We start from the raw sequence: 23526 nt of genomic DNA, 5'->3' as shown, positions 1-23526 counted from the left end.
CTGTGCATCTTATTTTCCATTCACTTGAATAAAGATGATGGCAAAAACTGGATGTTACGAGAAGAAATGCTGCCAGTCAGCTGAGTTAAAATGAACTTTGGCCAATGCCAGATTAAAAATAAATAAAATACAGATGAGTAATACTTAAGATTCCTATTTTAAAAGCTGTATTTTGAATGTAATTGAACAAAGTTCAGCAGCTGAAAGACAGCAGCTACCAGGATGTTGAAGGAGAAATGCATTGATACAAAACAAACAAACAAAAAAATAAAAATTTGTAAAAAAAAAAAGTGTGTAAGACTGTCTCAGGTCTGAATAATGGCAAAGCTCAATGCTCTTAAATCAACACTATATCTAATAGCGCTTCAGAACAGTATCTGTGGCTAACCGTATCCCATCATTCTTCACGTTCAGGAACTTATGTGTCCCAAAAACACAAGATGTCAGCTGATTTAATTAGATATCACATACAAATTATGTCAAATGTACAGTTTTTCACATTTTATTGATACAGAGATGAGTATGTGTATTTTGTAAAGCATTCGCAACTTCTTTTTATCACAGTGTCATGATTAAACTGCCATTCACAGGAACTACTGAACAGAAATGTAGAAGTTTATTTTAAAGGGGTGGTTTACTGCAATTTCACTTTTTTCATTTTAAATAGTGTGTAATGTTGCTGTTGGTGCATGAACAGTATCCGCAAAGTTGAGGCGCTGAAAGTTTAACGTAAGCGGAGATATCGTCTTTTAAAAATCAGGAAGTTTAATGCCTACAAAAACGACTCCTATGGGACTACAACGAGATACTTCCCGGGTTGCATACGTAACAAACCCATAAATTTGCATCAACACCTCCCTCCGGAACATGCCAAAAAAGGGGGCAAGGCCATGTTCTGTGGCTTTGTGGAAGAGGAAGAGTTATAGTGGAGAGTTGTAGCCATGCCGTCGAAACGGTGTTATTTTCACCCAGCTGTCAGGTCTTCTGTGTTCGGGCTTCCTACGGACGCTGTAGTTCATCAACAATGGTTAAAATTGATGTTTGATTATGTTCCTGACAATTACAATCCTAATTTAGCTCTCTGTGCTGCGCATTTTACGGAAGACAGCTTCCAGAATCTACACGAGTTCAATGCCGGATTCACACAGAAACTATTACTAAAACATGGAGCAGTTCCAACTTTAAAACCAGAGGCAGCAGTTGTTGGGCCACAACCTGTAAGTAAGATTTCATAATTTTAAATGTATTTGCATGTATAATTTCAGACGTAATGTTTTAGTTTTATCAAGGACGTAAACAAATGCCAACGCTGGCTTTAGTAGCCAGTTAGTTAAATGCTATTTCGTGTGTCTATGACAAACGCGTACAAACATTTTGGACCCGAATTTGTAATTATGTACTAATTTTGTAAATGTATTTTCCATGTATACTTTATGACGTAATTTTTCGATTTGATCAAGAACGTAAACACAAGCCAACGCTGTTTGGTTATAGTGGCCAGTTAGTTCGATGCTATTTTGTGTGTATAAGACAAACGTCTACGAACTTCAAAAAATTGTATGTAATCACAACAGCAAACTTCCGTTCAGAAACGTTTGTAAGAGCCGTGCTTGCAGAAGTTCTGCTTGACTCTCTTCATTACCGCTTTCTGGGTCTGATTCTGACACAACACACCGGCCCAACTAACCAATCTGAGCCCATTGCCTGTTTCTGAGGGAGTGGTTTCAGAGAATCAGGAAGTCAACCGGTCGTTCAAATGACAGAGGAGAAAGCGGCTTACAATAAAGGTGAAAAATAAGGCGTTTTTTAACAAACGAAACACGAAGACATATTATATTGCACCCCATAAACGCAATCAAGCAAAGAAAAAAAGCAGTAAACCACCCCTTTAAACTATAAAATTTTAAATATGTAAATAAAGCTCTGTACAAAATGTGTGTCCCATTGGTTAGTTCTACACACTTACGGCTTGTCTACTCACACTTGTGCTCTTTGCACTTGACCACTTGTCTACTTACATGACGTATTTCCTGTATTTGGCTCAAGAGTGAAGATCACAAGTGTGTAGAGCTTCTCGTTACCCGATGGGACACACTTATAGTGTTGTACAAATGCAAGAGCTTTATTTACAGAGCTTGATTTTGATTCTCAGCACTTTGCATTTAAAATAAACGTCTAAATGTCTCTTAAAGTTCAGTAGTGTCTATAACAGACAACACAATTTAGTAATTGTGGTGCTTCTAATTAAGTGATAAAGAGCAGTTGCAAATCTTTGCACCAATAAAATGTGCGACGTTACGATTTACTACCAAATTATATGCAATATTATGAATACCCTTATGAAAAAGAAGTTTATTCAAGTGTACTATTAGTATACTTCTTAATAGGAAAGTATACTTTTAGTTTACTTTTTATGTACTTCTCAGAAATATACTTAAAATGACATTTAAGTATACTTAGAAAAAGTCTAAATATATGTGCTCCTAGAATGCATGTTTTCATTGTTATATGGTAGGGGGGGCTGGTACACATCTTTTTTACAGAATTTCCAAAAAAACACAAGTGAAGAAGAAACTGAAACAACAGATGCTTCCACGTGTAATCTAACACCATCATCTGACATAAAACATTATCAAAACCGTGTAATGTTATGGAATAAAATGACGACCAATGAAGAGCTTTGGGGTGTTGATTGACTCCGTCTACATTTTGATTATCATTCTGAATCCAATGCATTGTCTTTTTTCAGCTTTTTGTTCAAAATTTATTTTTTATTTATGAAACTTACCCACATTCAAGTGTTTAAAAAAAGAATGCATGTAGCTAGAATAAAATGTTTTTGTTTACAAGCAGATACCCTGTTCTTTCTTTTGATATTTTGTGTGTTCAGATATTCATATAACAACATATATACAAATTAATACCTAAATAGGGACATAGTAGTATATTTAAAGTATGATGTGAAGTTCACTTAAAGAAAACCCACTAGCATACTTGCAGTATACAACTACTAAACTAGTAGTTTACTGAGACTATACTTCAAAGTGTACTAAAAATGCTACTACAAGTATTTAATTACTAAACTATCAGTCTATTTTTAAGTTCACTTTTAGTATAGTTGCAGTACAAGCTAAAAACATTGATGTAAAGTAGTTGTGTACTCAAAGTTTACTACTGCTATACTTAAAGTATACTTAAAAATATACTTTAACTTTACTTAAGTATACTTAATAAAATAAACTTGAAGTATACTACTTTTTGGTAAGGGTACTGGAAAGGTTTCTGTAGCATCTTGTGAGAACACGATTTTTTTCCAGAACATGATGCATGATGGGATACGCTTAGTCTCGAATACTGCTCCGAAGTGCGTTTAGGCTGTGCTTTGGCGTTTTTAAGTCTTGCACGCTTACTTCCTGTCGTGTGTAAACACTCTCAAGTGGCCATGACCACAAGTGTGAGTATTTAGACAGGCCTTTACGGTCTTCACGTCCACTTGAACACTTGGGCCAAATACAGGAAATGTGTCATGTAGGCAGACGAGTGGTTAAGTGCACAGACCGCAAGCGTGGGTGTTGAGACAGGCCCGAAATATTAAATACACAAAGAAAACTCCGGAACATGAGAACGTTACAAACTGAAAGTCCATATATAAAACAAGAGCACAGGTACTGGTTTACATGAACCCACTGGACAGCCTTCACTGAAACTGTGAGCAAGACTGGATGAGCAGAAGACTCGAGCGGCCCACACACACGAGAGTGATAACCATCACTATAAGCACTGAAGACTGAAGGACACTGTGTGAACTACTGCGCATTACAAAATGAATGTGTTCCAACCAACAAGAAAAGAAAAAACACACACACACACAATTTGAAGCGTTTCACTTTCTAAATGCACTGTGTGTGTGTGTATATATATATATATATATATATATATATATATATATATATATATATATATATATATATATATATATATATATATATATATATATATATATATATATATACACACAGTTGAAGTCAAAGTTTACCCCCACACACACATACACAAAACAAGAAAAATGATGTTGTGATGTTGTTTATGGTGTGCTGAGTGACAACTATAGCAAACTATTTTAACAATATTAGTGTCCACACCAGCAATGTTGTTCCTGTGGCTCAGTGGTGGAGCATTGCGTTAGCAGCGCAAAAGGTCATGGGTTCAATTCCCAGGGAACACACATACTGATTTAAAAAAATGTATAGCCTGAATGCACTGTAAGTTGCTTTGGGTAAAAGTGTCTGCTAAATGCACAGAAAAAAACAAAACAAAACCAATGAACGATATAGTCTGTTTCTTTTAAGCGTACACTCGCCTGCGGCTTTAAATTCTCCAGATCGTTATAGCAGGATGGATTCTGATTGAGTGTCAATGTTTTTATTGTTCACCAGCTCTTCGGTTAAAAGACCAAAAACAGCAACATTTTCTGTCAGATTCTGAAACTGAAACTAAATGTAACAACTATTTAATTTTATAAAATACATGTGAATTACAGATCTTTCATGTAATTGAAAATTAACTTAATATGTCCAAAGATCTGGAAAATAAAAAGACTCCCTCACCCTGGGCATGCAAATCAGTTATTGGCAATTTCTGCCCATATGTCTTTATTTAGTATTTAAATGTGCACTATGCAAGTTTTTTATAGACATAATAAAAGCTCTTGATTCAAGGAACAGAAGTTTGCAAGAATGTTAGATTTACTTTGTAGCCATATGTTTACATTAGTATTCATAAACATTAGAGCAAAACATTCATTTTGAGTAGTGGTGCTTTTTTCCTTTTGTGTCGTCTGTCTCTGTCTATTTTCTGCCTTCCTTACAGGGTCAGCATGTCGCTGTGCCCTCTGTTGCCCTTGATTTTCTGCTGCTAAGAGGTTAATTTACCTGTAATTCAAGTTCTTTAGCCTGTAATGATGTAAAACAAATGTATCATTTACAGTAAAATGACCCAGAATCCAAAATAAACATAATAATAATGCAAAATACTTAAATGTGATTGGGAACATTTGACTCTGTTACTCATTGTCAACTCTGTTATCATTAAACTTTTTTAAAAACTAACAGAGTTGACAATAACAGAGTTGACATTTTCCATCATTTTGTGCTTTAGCTCAAGATGCTAACCCTCAAACCAGATACCACATGCAGAGGTGTATAAAGTACTCAAGTGAAAGTAAAGATACTCAGTGAAAATTTTACTCAATTAAAAGTACAAGTATCTGGCCAAAAACATACTTGAGTAAAAGCAAAAAAAGAACAACTTTAAATTGTACTCAAACTAATTATTAATAAGATTTCAGTAATAATATTACAGTTACTTTCCATAAAACAGCTTAGTTACATAGTTATTTTTGATGCCTCAACCCCGCTGATTTCAAATCTAACAATCAGATAATTCTATAATAAATAATAAATAAAGATTTATTTTCCTAATTTTCACGACTCGCACATGCATGTGATGTCCCCAGTGCAGCAGACAAGCTTGGAATATGGAAAAGTTTACATTCAGCAGATAGAAATATTGCATTATATTGATTTTGTCAGGAAAAAAGATCTGTTGTGTAAGTGGCTTTACTTTACTCTGGCATTACATCCCTCTGATCAGCATATGGTACATTATATTAATATAATTCAAAATATTTTTGGAAAATTTAACAGTTTCTTACAAACTCATTTGATTTGATAAAATGCATAACGAAATTTAATCACATATGGGTAACGGAGAAATTACTTCAAGCTACACATGACAATTATGCGTACCATGAGCACACAGACTGTCCTGAGATTTGCCCCGCAAACATTTCAGCAGTAAATTATAGGCCCGTTTGTCCCGTATTTCTGTCAACTGAACCAGCCATGCCATTAATAAGGAATGTATCAGTCTTTTGCATGCCAAAGTCAATTTCTGCTTATAAACATTGCGTCAAATAGAAAAAGAAAATTGTGCTACACGCACTTTCATGAGATCGGGTTAGACTACAACAGTTCATTTGTAGCCTATTTTACAAATGGGACTACAACGAATTCAGACGTCAAGCGCATCCTCTGTTTTCCTATTTATTTTAATAAAAGCACAACGTTTTGTTGACATTGTGAATGCACACAAATAACAGTAGACCCTTTACAGTTCCGAATGATGTATTACTCTTACCTTTATAAGCAAAAATTACGGCATATTTAAGTTGTTTCCACTATCAAAAACAAAATGCAAGTGACCTCTCTGGCGCCTCCATGTCCTGCAAAGGCTTCAGCTTCCACTCTTCACACAAACGATTAGATATGCACCTAGCGCACATTTATATAGTTCAAACATTTAAACATTGTGATATGATTGAACTGTTTATATCTATAGATTGTATTTTAAGCAAGTCGTGATGATTTGAGAAGGCTAAATTGATCTTTTTAGCCTTCTCAAAAAAGTCTGCCGCTGGCCGCTTGGTCGTTACTTACAAAACAAAAACAAACAAACAAAAAAAAAACCTTACATTTAACAACCTTACAGTTGTTCAAAAACCTTGCTTCTTAAATCCATTTCCAAGTTTCGGAGAAAAGACGATACTTTTTGAACTACTTTGCTGCCCGTACATCCAGCTGTGCTTCATGAGTACGTTCGTTCTGATAGTACGTATGGTAACTCGGCAACTACGCAAGACATGTAGTATGATTGCGTAAAGGGGAACAGACATTCCGAGGGGAACATAATCGACTGCTACACCGGTCGCATAAAACTGTTTTAGACTAGTCTTATAAGTTAGTATCTATTTTTTTCTTTAAGACTGGTCTTTACTTTGTAAGCCAGTTTCATGAAATCTTAGGTTGGTCTAATTTAAGACTAAAAAGTAAGACTGATTACCCCATGGCTAACTTTTCCTTACAATCTATGTTGCCATGGAAACCAACTGTCATTGTCATTTGTCTTGTGCTATGGCAAATTTTAATCTTTGGTTTTATGAACGTGCAATAAGAAGAGGAAAGGGTTTTCAAAGACCGTTCAAATCCACCGGAAGTCCTTTCTGAAAAGGAACTGTTTGAAAAATTGAGATTTCCAAGACATGCGATTCAACAATTAGCATTTGACTTGGAGGAGCAGCTGAGGCCCGAAACTTCAAGAAATTGTAGCATCCCTCCACTGCTACAAATATGTCTAGCACTACGCTTCTTTGCCACAGGATGTTTTATTAATGCAGCTGCAGATGTAATTGGGGTACACAAATCTACAGCATCAAGAACCATTCATAGAGTTTCCTTTGTGCTGTCAGGCAGACTTCCACTGTATCCGACTGATGTCTCTACCTTGAATAAGGTAAAAGTGGATTTTTTCGACATTGCTGGATTTCCTAATGTAATAGTTGTAATGTAAAATGTTGATGGAACACACATTATGATTCAAGCACCTTCAACCCATGAGCCATTGTTTGTCAATAGGAAAGGCTACCACAGTATTAATGTGCAGGCAATCTGATGCCAAGAGTGCTCAACTGTGTTGCTCGCTGGCCGGGATCAACCCATGACTCAAGAATTTTGGTGAATTCCCAAATTCGTGATGCATTTGAGAGAGGAGAATTGCAAGGGGTGCTTTTAGGTGACTCTGGTTATCCACTAAAACCCTGTCTTCTCACGCCCTTCTTGAATCCAGTCACTGCAGCTCAAACTCGCTATAACACAGCCCATGCCAAAACAAGGAATGTCATTGAAAGGTGTTTTGGAGTCCTGAAACGAAGGTTTCATTGTCTGCATGGAGAGTTCAAAATGAAACCAGAGAGGGTTTGCAACATAATCTGTGCATGTGTTGTTTTACACAACTTAGCGAGGTAATAAATACGATTTTAGCCATAATTTCAACTCCTAGCTACATTTCCCCAACAATTTTAAATTATAGTAGTAAAAGATCACGTTGCTTTTAATGGAGACTCTTGCACTCCCAGACCTGGAGGAGGACCAGATGCTTGAGGAACCAGCTTTGGGGATCACTGAGGCAGGAGATGAAGATGGATCTGAGCGTTATATTCGACACATGATTGTAGAAAACGTTTTCTCTGTTTGATTGAGAAAACTGAAAGAATGACTATTTTGAAATGCACTTGACACATTTTAATTTATTAATCAAACCAATATTTACAAAAATTTCATACAGAGGATCAGTAACTTCTGAAATACAATATAATCTTAAAATCACTTTAACAGAACTACCTTAATATTCACTTAAATACATGTCAAATCTATTAAATACACTTAAAGATATTTGTATACAAATATTGCTTTCATTTAACTATTATTAAGTAGTTAATTGATACATTTTTGGATATCAGTTAATGAGATCTACAGTTCATGTCCAAGTTTGTGTAGCTCCAATGTTAGCTTAGTTTTCTCTAATTCCAGTTTTGCTTCCTCTAGTATTAATACTTCATATTGTTTTCCCAGTATATGGTTCATGCTTATCTTGCTTGCAGTGCCTTTCTGTGACTCTGTGTCTGAGCCACTTCCAACAGGTGCCAATTGACCTATCGGTAAGCCCCGCCCTCCTTAGTTACTGTTGCTCCCTCGGACAAACAAACAGAGTTGCTCACTGTCTTTCAATGACAGCTGCAGCGTGAAGACCTTGTCCCACGATGTTTTTGCACAACTTTGGACACAGAAGGCCACCAAATGGGAATTAAATATTCCATGGAGGGATTTATAAAATATTTAAAACTCGAAGCAAGGGTTTACAGATCATGATGCAAGCGGGAGAAGTCTCATATTACGGTCGGTCATCACGATCGCGGATGACAACATGCAGGATCAACACTGTTCATGTATCGCAGGGTACGATTGAATTAATGCACATTTAACCAGTTTAATATGAAGAGACAGTGAAATGTAGACCTTCGTTTGTGTGTTTTTGACCTACACTGTACAAGAAGCGAGAACAGATTAGGTTTGTACATTAGCATGGACTCACTAACTTTAACGTTAGCTAGTTTTAGCCAGAGATACCTTGCTAAAGCACAAGATAACATTAACGTTCTGCTTGAGCAGATGAAAATTGTAACTTGATGAGTGTATGACAACCAGAAAATGAACGTTTTTATCTTCATTTGGATTGGGGTTGAATGCTTAGGGACATTTTGCTCTGTTTTGTTTGTATTCAGGAAATGTAATAAAATAAATCATATAGCCCATCCTCTCGGGATACCTGGAATCAGTGTTACAAGTACCCCAGGCACATCGTTTTTCCATTTTTGAAGCATAAGCCCCATAAAACCGATGCGAGCTTCGGATCTTTCAGTGTTTCTCTATGGCGCTGAAACCTAAAGATGTCCGAGTTCCGCTCCCCGTGCAACTGATACTCGACTGCCATTGGCTCATCTGCGTTCGAGGGGTGGGGCTTACCGATAGGTTAATTGGGTGCTATCCAAATCATCTCCTTTAATAAAAACAAACAAAAGAATATGTACAATTCAACAAAAGTAGAATTTGACAAAAAGTAGTCTTTGATAATGTCTGAACATATATACAAAATCAAAACCTAAAACAGTAAGTAGTTCACTATGTTTGACAACACTGTCCTCGGAAACAAAAGGATGCTCATCCTTGTAAAATATAGAGAGCTATACTGCCCTACAAAGGCAAAGTGCAGTAACTACGCAAACACTGAAACTGAGAAAAATGCCTTTAAAGTTTTTACGTCAGCCAGTCAAACATGTTGTGTGTAGATTAGTGGCAATGCATTCATTTAAAGCCTTTTTAGGATTAATTTTTTTTATAAATAAAAACCATGACCACTGATGTGACCTTTTACCACCAAAATGCAGATACTGCACTCTGCCTTTGGATGACCTTACACAACTAAAACGCTATTGCAAAAGCAAAGTGCAGACTATCTACAATCTACAAAAATCTACAAACTAAATGTGTTCATCCGGCTTTCTTGTTGTGTTTCTTACTACATGTTGATTGTTTTTAATAACTTAAATAGTTGTATTGATGTTTGCATGTTGTGAATGTTAAATTGCTCAGTAGTAAGCCTCAAGATCGTCTTATCACAAAGAGTGTTTTCTCTCTCGGGGGAAGAAGCCTCTTGTGTGCCGTATCCAGCCCTGACATGATTCCTCACCTATATCACCACAGGCTAAATCCATGGCTTGCAGCAGATTTACTCTGGCGTAGGGTTGTCTATCATATACTTTCCATCTCCAAGAGGAGAAAAACTCCTCAATCGGATTCAGGAAAGGCGAGTATGGAGGGAGGTACAAGTTCATAAACTGCCCATTGATGTTAAACCATTCCCTTACCTGAGCAGCAAGGTGGAAACTGACATTGTCCCACACGATCACATAGGTGGGAATGGGATTCTCATTTAGCTCTTGACCCTGCTGCTCAAATAAAATTAGGCCTACTGTATGCACTTCTGATTCACGTACATTGTATGTACTGAAGACTGTCCCAATGTGAAGTGTGCACACTCCGAAGACCGCATTCCAAGGCTGATTGCGTCACCGCGGTGCGACGAAAGCTCCCGTAATTTGAAAGCGACCTCAAATGCGCCCTCCGTTCTCTTTCAAGCATACGTTTCGGTGTCTCACTATGGGATACGCCCCTTCCGCGTATTCCTCAGAAGCCCTATTACATTACGCCAGCCCCAATTGGCTGGCAGACGTGACGTTGTGTCTGGGAGTGGCCTCCCCACCCTTCAGTATAAAAGGAGCGACACAACGTCACTACGACATTCAAAAACCTCTTCTCGCTTCACATCAGAAGCCTTTAACGAACTCTCGGATGAACGACTGGCCACCACGCCGTTTTTTCGCCAGAATCCTTCAATTTTGCATTCCGGCTGATTGCAAGGATTGTTCGATACAATATGGCTGCAGCGATGCAGACCGTTCCGGCTAGCGAGGGAGATGCTGTGCGACTTTGTTCATGCGGGAACAAGATTTCTTGCAAAGACACACACCAGGTCTGCTCTGCATGTCTTGGGCTGAAACATGCCCAAATGGCTATCGAGAACCCCGGTTCCTGTGAACACTGCGCACGCTTCACTACGAAGAGCCTTCGTCGCAGGCTAGCACAACCCCTCGCCGCGGCGGGGACCACGGAAGATGCAGACGGGGCACCATCCCCGCTGCTCAGTGTGGATCTGCAAGATGTGTGCAAACGCGCTGCAGAGAAACTAAACATTCCGTGGCCGACCGTGGTAGCAGAGGCTGCAAAGTCTCGCTACGAGGGTAAGAGGCTGCCGAGAGCGAAACGGGCAGCACGGCAGCTCCTTCCTGTGTTTCCAGAGCTCCTAGAGGAGCTTGCGGTGACCTGGAAGGACAGACCGTTCACCAGTAAGTTACCCGTACAGGGAGGGTCCGCTCTCGATGTGGAGGGAATGGAGAAGGCGGGACTTCTCCGAATGCCCCCCATGGAGCCATTAGTTGCCGCGCACTTGCACCCAAAGCACACGGCGGCAGCAAATCCGACGTTGCCATCCAAAGCGGACCGTTTTCAGTCAAGCATGACTGAACGCGCTTATAAAGCAATTGCCCTCTCTGCCAGGGCGCTGAACGCGACCTCTATGCTAACCGCGTACCAAGCGGAATTGTAGGACGAAGCGTCGACCATGCCAGGTCAGACGCACTGGGAAGAGATCTGCGTTGTTACAGATCTTTCTCTGCGTCTTCAGAGGTGCACGGTTCAAGCCGCGGGCAAGGCCATGGCCACAATGGTCATTCAAGAGAGAGGACGCTGGCTTAACCTGGCTAATCTCTCTGACAGGGAAAAAGAAGCTATCCTGGACGCACCGGTGGTCGCAGAGGGCATTTTTGGCTCGGCGTTGACACTGATGCAAAAGAGATGCGAGGAAAAGAAGAGGGATGACGAGGCTTTGCAGCTCTGTATGCCTAGGAAGGCACAGTCTGCACCCCCTCCGCCACCTCGGCAGACCTTCGCACGTTACGGCCCGCCCACCCCCCAGCTATCGCATTCCTCGACGGCAGAGACCGAACGTGAATGCAGCGGGTCACAGCGGAGTCCCGGAACAGAGAACTGCCTGGCCTAGGAAGAACTACCCGCCTGCAACAGCTCAGACGGTCCAGCCAGCTCCTCAACCTCATCCTCACTCCCATCCTCAGGGAGCGAGGAGGAAGAAGAAGGCAGTTTGATGGGGTCTTCCCTGGGGAAAGGAGCACACAAGCCCCCCTGTTCGCGAGCTCCCGACCCCCAGATGTTCAGCGTTCAACAAGGGACGAGTTTCGAAGTTCCCGAATGTTCTGTGGGAGAATAGAGCCCGGTTGGGCCAGGGGAACCAGAGCAGTGAAAAGAACGAGGGATGGTGCAGTGGTGTACACCCACCCACTAGTCACAAGCACTTTTCATGTTCAAAACTCAATAAAGTTTTCACTGTATTCCCAGAACATGTTGCAAAACATAATTCCCCCAAAAATGTTGCAAAACACGTTAACAGAACACAGCATAACATCACCTCGGGGAGTTATTGCTCCCTCAGAGGTGATGAAACACTTCAACTCTGTCCAAGCGCTAAATGCCCGCGCATGCGCAGTACAGACAACAGACTCGCTCGCGGCTCAGCCACACGAGGGCGCCAGAACGTTGCAAATAAACAGTTGGCGAGAATGCACACAGTCCCGGTGGGTATTAAGGGCCGTACAATTCGGGTACCGATTGCAGTTTGCCGCTTCCCCCCCGCATTTCAAAGGGATAATCCATTCTCAGTTGCGGGAAAAATTAAAGCATGTTCTTCAGGAAGAAATTTCCTCTCTGTTGAACAAAAGGGCGATAAGAGTGGTCCCACCCGAGCAGAGCCACAACGGGTTTTACTCGAGGTACTTCCTCGTCCCAAAGAAAGGGACTCAAGCTCTTCGTCCCATATTAGATCTGCGTGCACTGAACAACTACTTAAGGAAGTACAAGTTCAGAATGCTCACTCATTCGACACTCCTAAAATTAGTGCGCCAGGGCGATTGGTTTACGTCAATCGACCTGAAGGACGCATACTTTCACATACAGATATATCCACCCCACAAGAAATTCCTGAGGTTTGCTTTCCTTGGCGTGGCATACGAGTATCTGGTTCTTCCATTCGGCTTGTCTCTCAGCCCCCGAGTGTTTGTAAAATGCACAGAAGCAGCACTGACTCTGCTCAGGGAGAAGGGCATTCGTCTCGCTACTTACATAGACGACTGGCTGGTGACAGCTCAGTCAGAGCAAGAAGCGAGAGAACACACAGTTATGCTTCTGGAACACATACAGAAACTGGGGTTAAAATTAAACATCGAAAAGAGTGTTTTAATTCCCACACAGTCTATAACATATCTGGGACTATCACTGAATTCGGTGACATTCAGAGCGCGACTGTCAGAGGACAGGGTGAGAAACTTCACTCGGTGCATCACCGATTTTCAGAGGGAAAGAAGTGTTTCGTTTCACACATGCCTCAGGCTATTAGGACTGATGGCCTCAGCCCTGATAGTTATTCCCTTAGGCAGACTGTGCATGAGAGAGTTTCAACGCTGGGTAGCGTCTCAGGGACTGGACCCATTACGTCACTCCCGGAGGAGAGTGAGAGTGACGTCAGAGGCAGTCTTGGCACTGCGCCAGTGGAGACACCCAACCTTTCTGGTTCAGGGGGTACCCATGGGCGTGGTGCGAGCCAGACAAGTAATAACAACGGACGCATCGTTGTCCGGTTGGGGGGGCATTCACGAGGGCACGCAAACTGATTTTATGGAGCAATACCAATCTTTTATCCCTGAGAGCGACGCACGTACAGGGTGTTATGAACCAGGGTGCGGATCTGCTGTCCAGGGGCAATCCCCTCTACGGGGAGTGGAAATTGAACAGGGAAGTAGTCGAACAGATTTGGAGCATATACGGCAGAGCGACAGTGGATCTGTTCGCGTCCCACGACAATGCTCAGTGTCCTCTGTTTTTCTCATTAAAAGATCAGAGCGCGACTCTGGGGATAGATGCGCTGGCGCACGAATGGCCTTGCACTCTCCTTTACGCGTTTCCACCGATAGCGTTGATATCCCCAACACTCTACAGAGTGAGGGAGGAGGGACTAAAATTGATATTAATAGCTCTGAGGTGGCCAGGGAAATATTGGCTAGCGGAGATCATACATATGCTATACAAAGACCCGTGGTCTCTCCCGCTGCGCAGAGACCTTCTGTCACAAGCGGAAGGGGAGATTTTTCATCCACATCCAGAACGCCTGGCACTATGGGCCTGGCCTGTGAGTGGTTCAATTTAAGTACAACCGGTCTGTCTGACAGCGTTATTAGAACCATACAAAATGCTAGAGCTTCATCGACTAGGTCTCTTTATGAATGCAAATGGGGCGTGTTTGAGCGCTGGTGCGCAACTAAACATGAGATTCCCTTTCAGTGTTCAGTGGCAGTTGTTCTATCATTTCTTCAGGATTTGATAGACCAAGGGAAAGTGTTTTCAACCATAAAAGTGTTTCTGGCTGCCATATCTGCTTGTCACATTGGTTTCGATAACAAAACGGTGGGGCAGCATCCTTTGGTATGCAGGTTCATGAAAGGTGCGCGCCGCGCCTTGCCAGTTTCAAAACCGATTTCCCCCTCATGGGATTTGGGATTGGTACTGGATTCCCTTTCCATGTCCCCATTTGAACCGCTGGATGAGGTTGATTTAAAAATATTGTCATTCAAGACGGCGTTTTCTGTGCATTCAGCGTGTTTGCAGTTCATGTCTGGGGACGCAGGGGTAGTTCTGAAACCTAATCCTGCATTCATGCCCAAAATAGTTAAGGCTATCATTCCTCTTGAGTTAAGAGCCTTCTATCCACCACCTTTTGCTTCATCAAAACAGCAAAAGTTAAATGCATTGTGTCCAGTGCGTGCTTTACGCATTTATACAGAAAGAACCAGAGGGTTCAGGGAGAGTGATCAGCTGTTCGTATCTTGGATGAAACCTCGTACGGGGAAGCCGATTACTAAACAGCGTTTATCGCACTGGATAGTGGAGGCGATCTCGTTTGCATATTCCAGTAAAGGTCTTGTGTCCCCATCTGGCCTACGTGCACACTCAACAAGGGGAATGTCAACTTCCTGGGCTCTATTTAAAGGAGTCACGTTACAGGATATTTGTGAAGCGGCGAGTTGGTCCTCGCCGCATACATTTGCAAGATTCTATAAACTGGATGTTACAGCTCAGACTTTAGCGCATGCAGTATTGAGCGTAGGAAGGTGAGTCACGAGTCGGGACTCGTTCAGCCCCGGATGTAGTAATGGTGGTTGGCAGGAGACTTCTAGGCAGGCTATCTGGCAATACGGGAGTTAGGATATCCCATAGTGAGACACCGAAACGTATGCTTGAAAGAGAACAATAGGTTACTTGCGTAACCCCGGTTCTCTGATAGCATTAAGTGAGGTGTCTCACCAGATCACCCTCCTTGCTGTGTGAAGCGAGGAAGAGGTGTGCTTGTTTTGAATGTCGTAGTGACGTTGTGTCACTCCTTTTATACTGAAGGGTGGGGAGGCCACTCCCAGACACAACGTCCGCCTGCCAGCCAATTGGGGCTGGCGAATGTAATAGGGCTTCTGAGGAATACGCGGAAGGGGCGTATCCCATAGTGAGACACCTCACTTAATGCTATCAGAGAACCGGGGTTACGCAAGTAACCTATTGTTCTCTTTCAAGCATACGTTTCGGTGTCTCACTATGGGATATCTTTACAGCTTTACAAGCTTTATAAGCTTTATAAGTTTACAGTTTTGAATGATATCTTGCATCTTTATAACCAACCAGCATTGGTATAGCCATATTGCGCTGGCGCCAGACACAACATATTTTTGTGACATTGCAGCCAGTTCATTATCAAAATAAAATACAATTAAAGGAATGTATAAAAAGTTACAGTGCTCCGTTGTCCAGTCTGTTGCGTCCAGCGTGACCTCACTGTGCTGATATAGCCGATGTGAAGGATGATGTTTTATGTCGATGAAAGTAGGCCTACAAAGTCTATAATAAAATAATATTTTAGCATCCAGATATGTCGCAAATATGGAAACATTTGGATTCGTGCCAAGGGTAGGCATCAGTTTCACCTTTAATTTGTTTTTGGATTGACGTTTTTATAGCTAGTATAGGCTATATCCTTAAGTTGAGAGGATATGTTGTGGAGAGAAACTAATAACTGTGTTTGTAAACATTTTGATTTACTGCCATTTTAGCCTATATAATTTCTGAATGTAATAGTAAAATACGACGCAACTGTTTTCTTTTTTTTTTCTCAAAACGCAATTTTATACAAGTAGCGTTTTTTGTTTTTTTTAACAATGCAGCAAACGTTTTTAAATATCTTTTAAAAAATACTTTAATGTCTTTAAAGCATTAATAGATTTTTTTTATTTTGTTTGGTAGCCTACATTTAGGCAAATCTAGAAAAGATGAGGCTGGCTGTGACTAGCATAGTGGGTTAAGATACCATCTCTTCCTGTTTTTTTTTTTTTCTTTTCTTTTTCTTTTTTTTGTTTTTCTTTATTAAAATATGATTCTGCTCGGAGTGATTTTTCTCGTTTTCAGGCCCTGCTGTCAGGGCCTCCCCGCTCAGCCCAAAACCATTAAAAACCTGTCCAGCGCGGGCACATTCAGCTTTATCCTGCAGTACAGGGTCTGCTCTGATTTAGGGAAAGAAGGAAAATAAACATTGTTCAGAGCTATGACAAAGTAATTAGTAAAATAAATATTGAGGTACTTTAGTGACCTACATTGGGGGAAAATACTAGTCATATTTAAATCCTTAGTTAAAGGGATAGTTCACCCAAAAATGAAAATTCCAAACCTGGAGCAACTTGAGGGTGAGTAAATGATTACAGAATTATCATTTTTGGGTGAACTATCCTTGAAGTAAAATTATTATTTTGCATACTCTAATATACTTAAGGTATTGAGAGTAAAAGTAAAGGTATACAGTATTGTTCTGAAAAAATAATTTGTCAGGATGGTTTGGCATTAATATTACTGCTGCATACTGTGTATGTTGCATTTGACTTAAGAATATGTTAAAGGTTGTTAAATTTAAAGTTGCCTGCTTCATAAACTGTTGGGTAGTTTAATCCACAACAATGCATCATGTTGTAAAAGACCACATTTTTGTAGTGTTACTGTCCTGTGAGGAAAAAAAAAAAAGTATTACTTCACATTTATAAGAGAATACCTAACGAATGTACTTCCTTACAGTCCACCACTGATTATTTTGAAAATGAAAATAACATTTCTTGACAGAAAATTGACAAATTGTTACGAACTATATCAAAGGATGCATGTGAAGGACTCGGAGCGGCCACACAGAGCACTGTTCAGCTGTCACAGCTGCCGCTGAACAATACATCATTTGTTTTTTATTTATTCAGTTTTATTTTTATGTTTACTTAATTGCCTAAAATCAGGGTTGCAAACCTTTCAAAATATGTTCACCATGGTCAAGACAATAAACTATTATAAAATCACACATTGGTAACATATCAGTCAGCATCTGAACTGCTATATATGCGTGTGCATGATTTTGTATTTTTTCATATGTATCATTACATTATTCAAGTCAGTTCAAACGCAATGCCTGCATTAAAAGTTGTAATCCAGCAAGGACGCAGCAAAACAATCAAATTTACCCGGCCACGGTCTTGGCTAAGCCTGAGGTACATCACCCGGCGCCGCCGGGGGTGAAACATTCCCACCATCTCCTCCAGTAAAAACAAATATGTGCAATGCTGGCTCCATAACTTTTTTTAAACGACCTGTCAGGATGGCAGCTCTCATCTCGCACCGTTGCTACGCGACAGGAGCCGCAATCGGGAACACCTGGTGGAGCAAATAGGAAATCCTGCGAAGGCGGAGCGTCTCATGCACTTTGGAGGCGTGGCCTTCGAAGTCCGTACACTCCGAAGTGTGTACACTTAGCTTTGGGACACAGCTATGGTCTATGACTGTTGCTCGAATTTCATCAGATATTTCCACTCTTTGTCCTCCTCCTCTTCCTCTTGCTTGCCCTCTTCCTCTTTCTTGCCCTCCTCTTCCTCTTGCTTGCCCTCCTCCTCCTCCTCCTCCTCTTGCTTACCCTCCTCCTCCTCCTCTTTCTTGCCCTCCTCTTCCTCTTGCTTGCCCTCCTCCTCTTCCTCCTCGTCGCCCACCTCGCATAAGTCCTCGTCCTCTCACATTGTTTCTTCTATCCATTCTCAGACTTTCTCCTTCCCACCTTCAACAACCTGTTTGCTCTGAACTGGCTTATATTGGTTGTCACATCATTTGAAACAGGTTACATCAATTTTGAGTGGTTGTGTTCAATCCATGACATGTGTTCTCTTTTTGTACTTGATTGTTGCCACTTGTGTTTACCAGTATGGATGACATGTGTGTTAGAGTGCAGAATGTTTAGAGTTTTGCTGAAAAGTCTAAGTGAGATCTGCAAATTGTGTTTTACCATGTGAAATGGTTTAAGGTATTGACAACAGACTGCACAATTAGCTAAATGAGGTCAGGCAACTGAGAACTTTGTTCAGCCAATGGGTTTTAGCAATTGAGAAAAACTGTAACTCAGTTTTGACCAGATGTGTAGATGTGTGATGCTGCTTCAGTGACCAACGTTAACGTTACCTCGCAATCGACTAAAAAAAAGACATGGTCCTCAATACAAAACAGCAGAATAGTACTTAAAAGGGTGCAAAAAACAAAACATCAACAACAAAAAAACAATCACTTTCTAAGATACAGAACACTTAACAACAGAAACATTAGCGAAAAACACTACTACGACTGTCCAAGCGGAGCTGATGTAACAGTTGTGTGAGGCAATGTGTCTTCCCTTCAGATTCTTATTTACAGCATTATCATAATAGGCTGTATATTAACTTATTCGGAGAAAACCGGTAGTTCTATGTGAAATCAGACATTGAGCACCCCCATATAGCCAAAATGGCATGATCATAACACCCCGCGAATATTCGACTGTGAGATTGGGAGTCCAATCAGGCTCCTCCTATCGAAGCATCCTAATATATAAATACATATATAATATTTACTGTATTTTTTTAAATCGGACAAATGCAGCCTTGGTGAATGAATGATATTTTGTCAATTTTAAAATTAAAATGAATTGGCAATAGATTTCACTAAATCTCAACACATGTATTGAAATAGTTGTTTTAATTTATATTTTGTATCTAGACAACGTTTGTGAGATTTATTACATAGGAAGATTTTTGCAGTTCACAGATCTATTTATCTATCCATTTCTGTGAAATTATATTTGTTTTCAGTGGGCCATTTGTGGATATTAATTTATAGATTTGCATGGTAAAAACCTGATTTTTATGTTGATGTGAAAGGTTAGAGTTAAAATTGGTTGTTTATTTTGGTAATGTAGTGATATAATATTAATTAATGGAGTCATTATTTCTTAATTCTACTAATTTCATACTCTCCATGATTCATAACCTATAGGCTTAAAAAGTCTGAATTCACAGTGCACTAATATGACACTGCCTTCAATTAAACAAAATATAGGCCTGTGTACTGTATTTACATGATACACTTCCAGCCTCTTCCCCTAAAGCACAATAAAGTTGTCCCCTGATGAGCAGTGTAGTGTAGCGTAGTGTAAAGCTTCTCTCAATATGCATGAAGGTACATCATACAGCCGGTAGAAAGAGCTGATGCTTTGCAGACACTTTATTACACAAATAACATTGTTACTGAAAATAGTTTTCTTGCAATAAAACCTCAGTATCACAACAAATATCAGACACATCTCACATTAGCTTTGAAAATGTAGTAAATACAGCCTTAAATCTGTAATCATCATCTTTTTTTTTCTCTTTTTTTTTAAATCAGATGCAAAAAAAACCCAACTCAAATCACAGGTGACAGTAGCAGCTCTTAAATATGTGGCACATCTGTAGTAATATATAGGTGCTGCAGAAGGCGAAATACATAAAGGCACAAACATACAGAAATGTTATGACACAAAATGCCTGGATCAATTATATATTAATTGCACTGCTATCAGGCTGATAAATTATTGGAAGAGATTGACTAGCTGTTCATCATTTAAAACTAAATAAATAATCTACGTTAACTCTCCTGTTAAAAATAATCATCAAATGTCTTTATCCTCAAAATGACCAGTGCTCTGAATCTCCACGTGGTCCCTTAAAAGCATCAATTAAAGTGGCAGTCGTAGGTCTCAGGGAGAACATTTTCACACGAGATAAAATGTTTCAGCAGCCGATACAAACAAATACAGAGGTGATTAAAGTACATCCCGACAGCTCTAGCAGAAAGCGTTCGCTCTTTAGGACGAGGACACGGGGGCCGGCGGAGCGGAGTACTCCTCGTTCTCGGAGTCGGTGCCGTCCTCGTCGTCTTTCTCCAGGTCGCTTCCCTCGGTGCTGAGCCTGTCGAAGCCGTGCCGGGTGTAGCCTTTGTGGGTGGCAAAGAAATTCCCCAGGTTCAAGCCTCCTGCAGCTTTGCCTGTGTGTGAGACAGACAGAGAGAGTCTTAAACCCCTGCAGCATCTAATGCTGGCTATACGCTACATGATTTCACACTCATCCACGTGAGTGACATTTGCATAGTGTGAATTAGGGCTGCGATGATAAATCGATGCGGAATCGATTCGCGGATCTTCCGAGTGCATCACAATTCTCTCTGGAATCGATTCTGAGATTAGATTTTAACAGCAGATGGCGCTCTAATCTAGTTTTTAGCAGTGTTGCCAGATTAGGTGGTTTTGAATTTGATTGGCATGGGCGGGTGGACAAAATTTGGGCTGGTTTGGGGTCAGTTTGGCGGTTTTTAAACATATAAATTGCATAGGCTAATTTGTTAACAAACAAGCCAAGTGTGCATGTACTGCATCCAGTCAGTTGCTAAACACGCACACACACACTGCAGAGCTGCCCTCCAATCACGAGGGATCAGCAGACAGACAGACGTGATGATTCATCATGAGTGACAGGTTTTTAGCGTGATAACGGATCTGATTTTAAATGTAGTATGACTGTATATTCAAGTAATCACAATGCCTAAATATTTGTTAAAGAGTGGGAGAGTGACTCGACTCTCAAAACGTGTTGAGTGAGATGACACGAACGCTCTAATATCACTGCAACTCCAAAATCAGAGCACATTTGAATGAATTAATCAAAATCGAAACTAAATATCTCTGTTTATACGATCCTGTCTTTTATCTTTTAACCGGTCCAGATTGGTAAATCCTTGAAAACTGCTAGACTTGATTAGTTTTGACTGTGCAAAGCTCTGTATTATGTTCTACAATATGAACTTCACAAGAGACTACTCTAGTTCTGTGTAAAATTATTGCGCGACATGAAGGTAAGTGCATTATTGTTTTTGTTAATTGTCGGATTATCGTTCAGTATGTTTTGAGTGTCATGGTGTGTGCATGAACGAGTGTGAAATACCTGCTAATTACGTAGCTTTTTCCGATCACTTATATTGAGCACTTTTTGCATTTAAATTGGATTCTGACTGCTGACATTGAAAATGATGCATGTGTTGTTTCGAGAGAATCGGTTCATTTCTTGATTGCCGCTTTGACGGTGTCTGCTTGCTTATTTTATTCGTGTTTGGTAATTCTCTTTAATGTAGGCTATTTGCACCGATGCGATCCATTTACCTGAGAAATTTATCTAACGTTATATTTATATTATTTTGTTTTAAAGAGTTAAAAATGGCCCTTATCAAGTTTGACCTACATATTCTATCACATTATTTTGACATTTTGGGCTGGAAATCGTTCATCCAATCTGGCAACACTGGTTTTTATCCGCACACTCAAACGTTCACGAAGAAGAGTGCTTGTGTGTTCAGCTTTTATGATGCGAGATTAATGTAAACTGAAGGAGTGGATCGCAGATCTACAATGGCCTTCATAATAATATTAATTATAATATTTCTTGAATAAATATTCATCAAAGTTACATTTATGCATGTTAGAAAATAAGTTGAATATGGCTTTAGTCTTTATGCCTTTTTACTCTCTAAGAAGCAGCTCTCATTGTGTATATGTGTGTGTGTGTGTGTGTGTGTGTAGTTAACCATATCTGTTGAGATTCAGGGCAGAGCCCAGAACCTTGAAGTACAGATAAGTGTTCTCTGCGCATGTGTCTGAACGTCTATCTTTGCAGCTAGGAGGAAATTGTCATTTGCCGTCACCCTGATGTCCAGGGTAACAGATATACGTCTCTGGGATCACCAAAATAATCACCAGAAGATATGCTTGGAGTTTAACGTCCATGTGTGGAGATTTTCTAAGTTTATCTACCAACCAGAATCTTGCTTACCTATGTATTGACGTAATTAGTGACCTCTGTTAGAGTATAACTATTGGTGTCTAGAACATGTACGCAGAGCGGCCTACGAACTCCATCGCGAGTGTTGAAGCTGACTTCTGCTGATGAAACTGCAAACTATGTTCTTCAGTAAATTTCTTTAATTGATCGCATCTCTGACTCCTGGTCTTCATTCAACACACCTGGGACCTCATTTATAAAGCGTGCGTACGCACAGATTTGATCTTAGAGTGTGCATACGCTTAAATCCACGCCAACGCTCATATTTATAAAAACGGTCTTTGACGTGGAAAAGTGCTTAGCGTCACGTCAGGGTCCGAGCAGGGTTCATTGTCGGAGTAATGCAGATTTTTCAAATGTAAGCTGTTCTTGCAGGTCGCTGTTCTAAATTATTATGATTGGTGATATTTTATATGTTAATGATATTAATTAGGAGTCGTTTACAAGGCAGAGAGCTGAAACCATTCAATTGCGCGCAAGTTCAAGATAATTTGCAATTCATAGATTTCACATCTGAAAGAGGCGCGTACGCTCGTTTTCTGTTCGTACGTTCATTCTATGAATTCATTCGCACGTACGCATTTCTGAGAAACGATCGTAAGATCAAAATTAGGACGGTTTCTGCGCAACATTTTATAAATGAGGCCCCTGGTCCTTGGGTTTCCCCTACAAAACACAGCCCACTGTGAACACCCTTGTAATGCGCTTCAACCTTTTCGAATTTTATGAATGATTATTTTACATTCAAGTGTGTGCAAGGATTTGGAAACGAGCAGCGTACGGCTGTAGCATGCAGCACCACCTGCTGTTCAAAACTAAGCTCAGAATCGACTCGAGAAAAAAATCGCGATGCTTTCGGAAAATCTCAGATTCTCAAATTCGCGATGCATCAATTTATTTTCCCAGTCCTAGTGTGAATGATCAAAGATGCGATCTGAGAAGTGCCAACTTGTTTGTGTGATCAGTTTGGTGATCTTGCATCATTCCCTGTATCACTTCGCACACAGAGGTTTTCCTCCTAGTGAAATATAGCGTAAAAATGAGTCACCGCCTCAGTCGCAGGTCTGTTGAGTAATGTGCAAACCACAGCATGATACCCAAAAGAGTCGTGTAGCGTGAAAGAAACAGCGATCCGATGACTTTGAAAATCG

The 23526-nt window shown here is 40.4% G+C and overlaps 1 protein-coding gene across 1 annotated transcript in view; it reads right to left on the bottom strand.

The window, feature by feature from the left end:
- Window positions 1-19712: 19712 nt before the first annotated feature.
- pam (peptidylglycine alpha-amidating monooxygenase) overlaps window positions 19713-23526 on the bottom strand; it is a 43694-nt gene continuing 39880 nt past the window's right edge. Inside the window, 1 exon segment of the mRNA XM_058788840.1 lies at window positions 19713-20531. Within this exon segment, the coding sequence (XP_058644823.1) occupies window positions 20353-20531 (179 nt within the window). The 3' untranslated portion in view covers window positions 19713-20352.

The sequence above is a fragment of the Onychostoma macrolepis genome, chromosome 10, assembly GCF_012432095.1.
Source record: "Onychostoma macrolepis isolate SWU-2019 chromosome 10, ASM1243209v1, whole genome shotgun sequence".
NCBI classification, from domain to species: domain Eukaryota; kingdom Metazoa; phylum Chordata; class Actinopteri; order Cypriniformes; family Cyprinidae; genus Onychostoma; species Onychostoma macrolepis.
The sequence above is the reverse complement of the archived record's forward strand: the minus strand, read 5'-3'. Positions and strand labels throughout refer to the sequence as shown.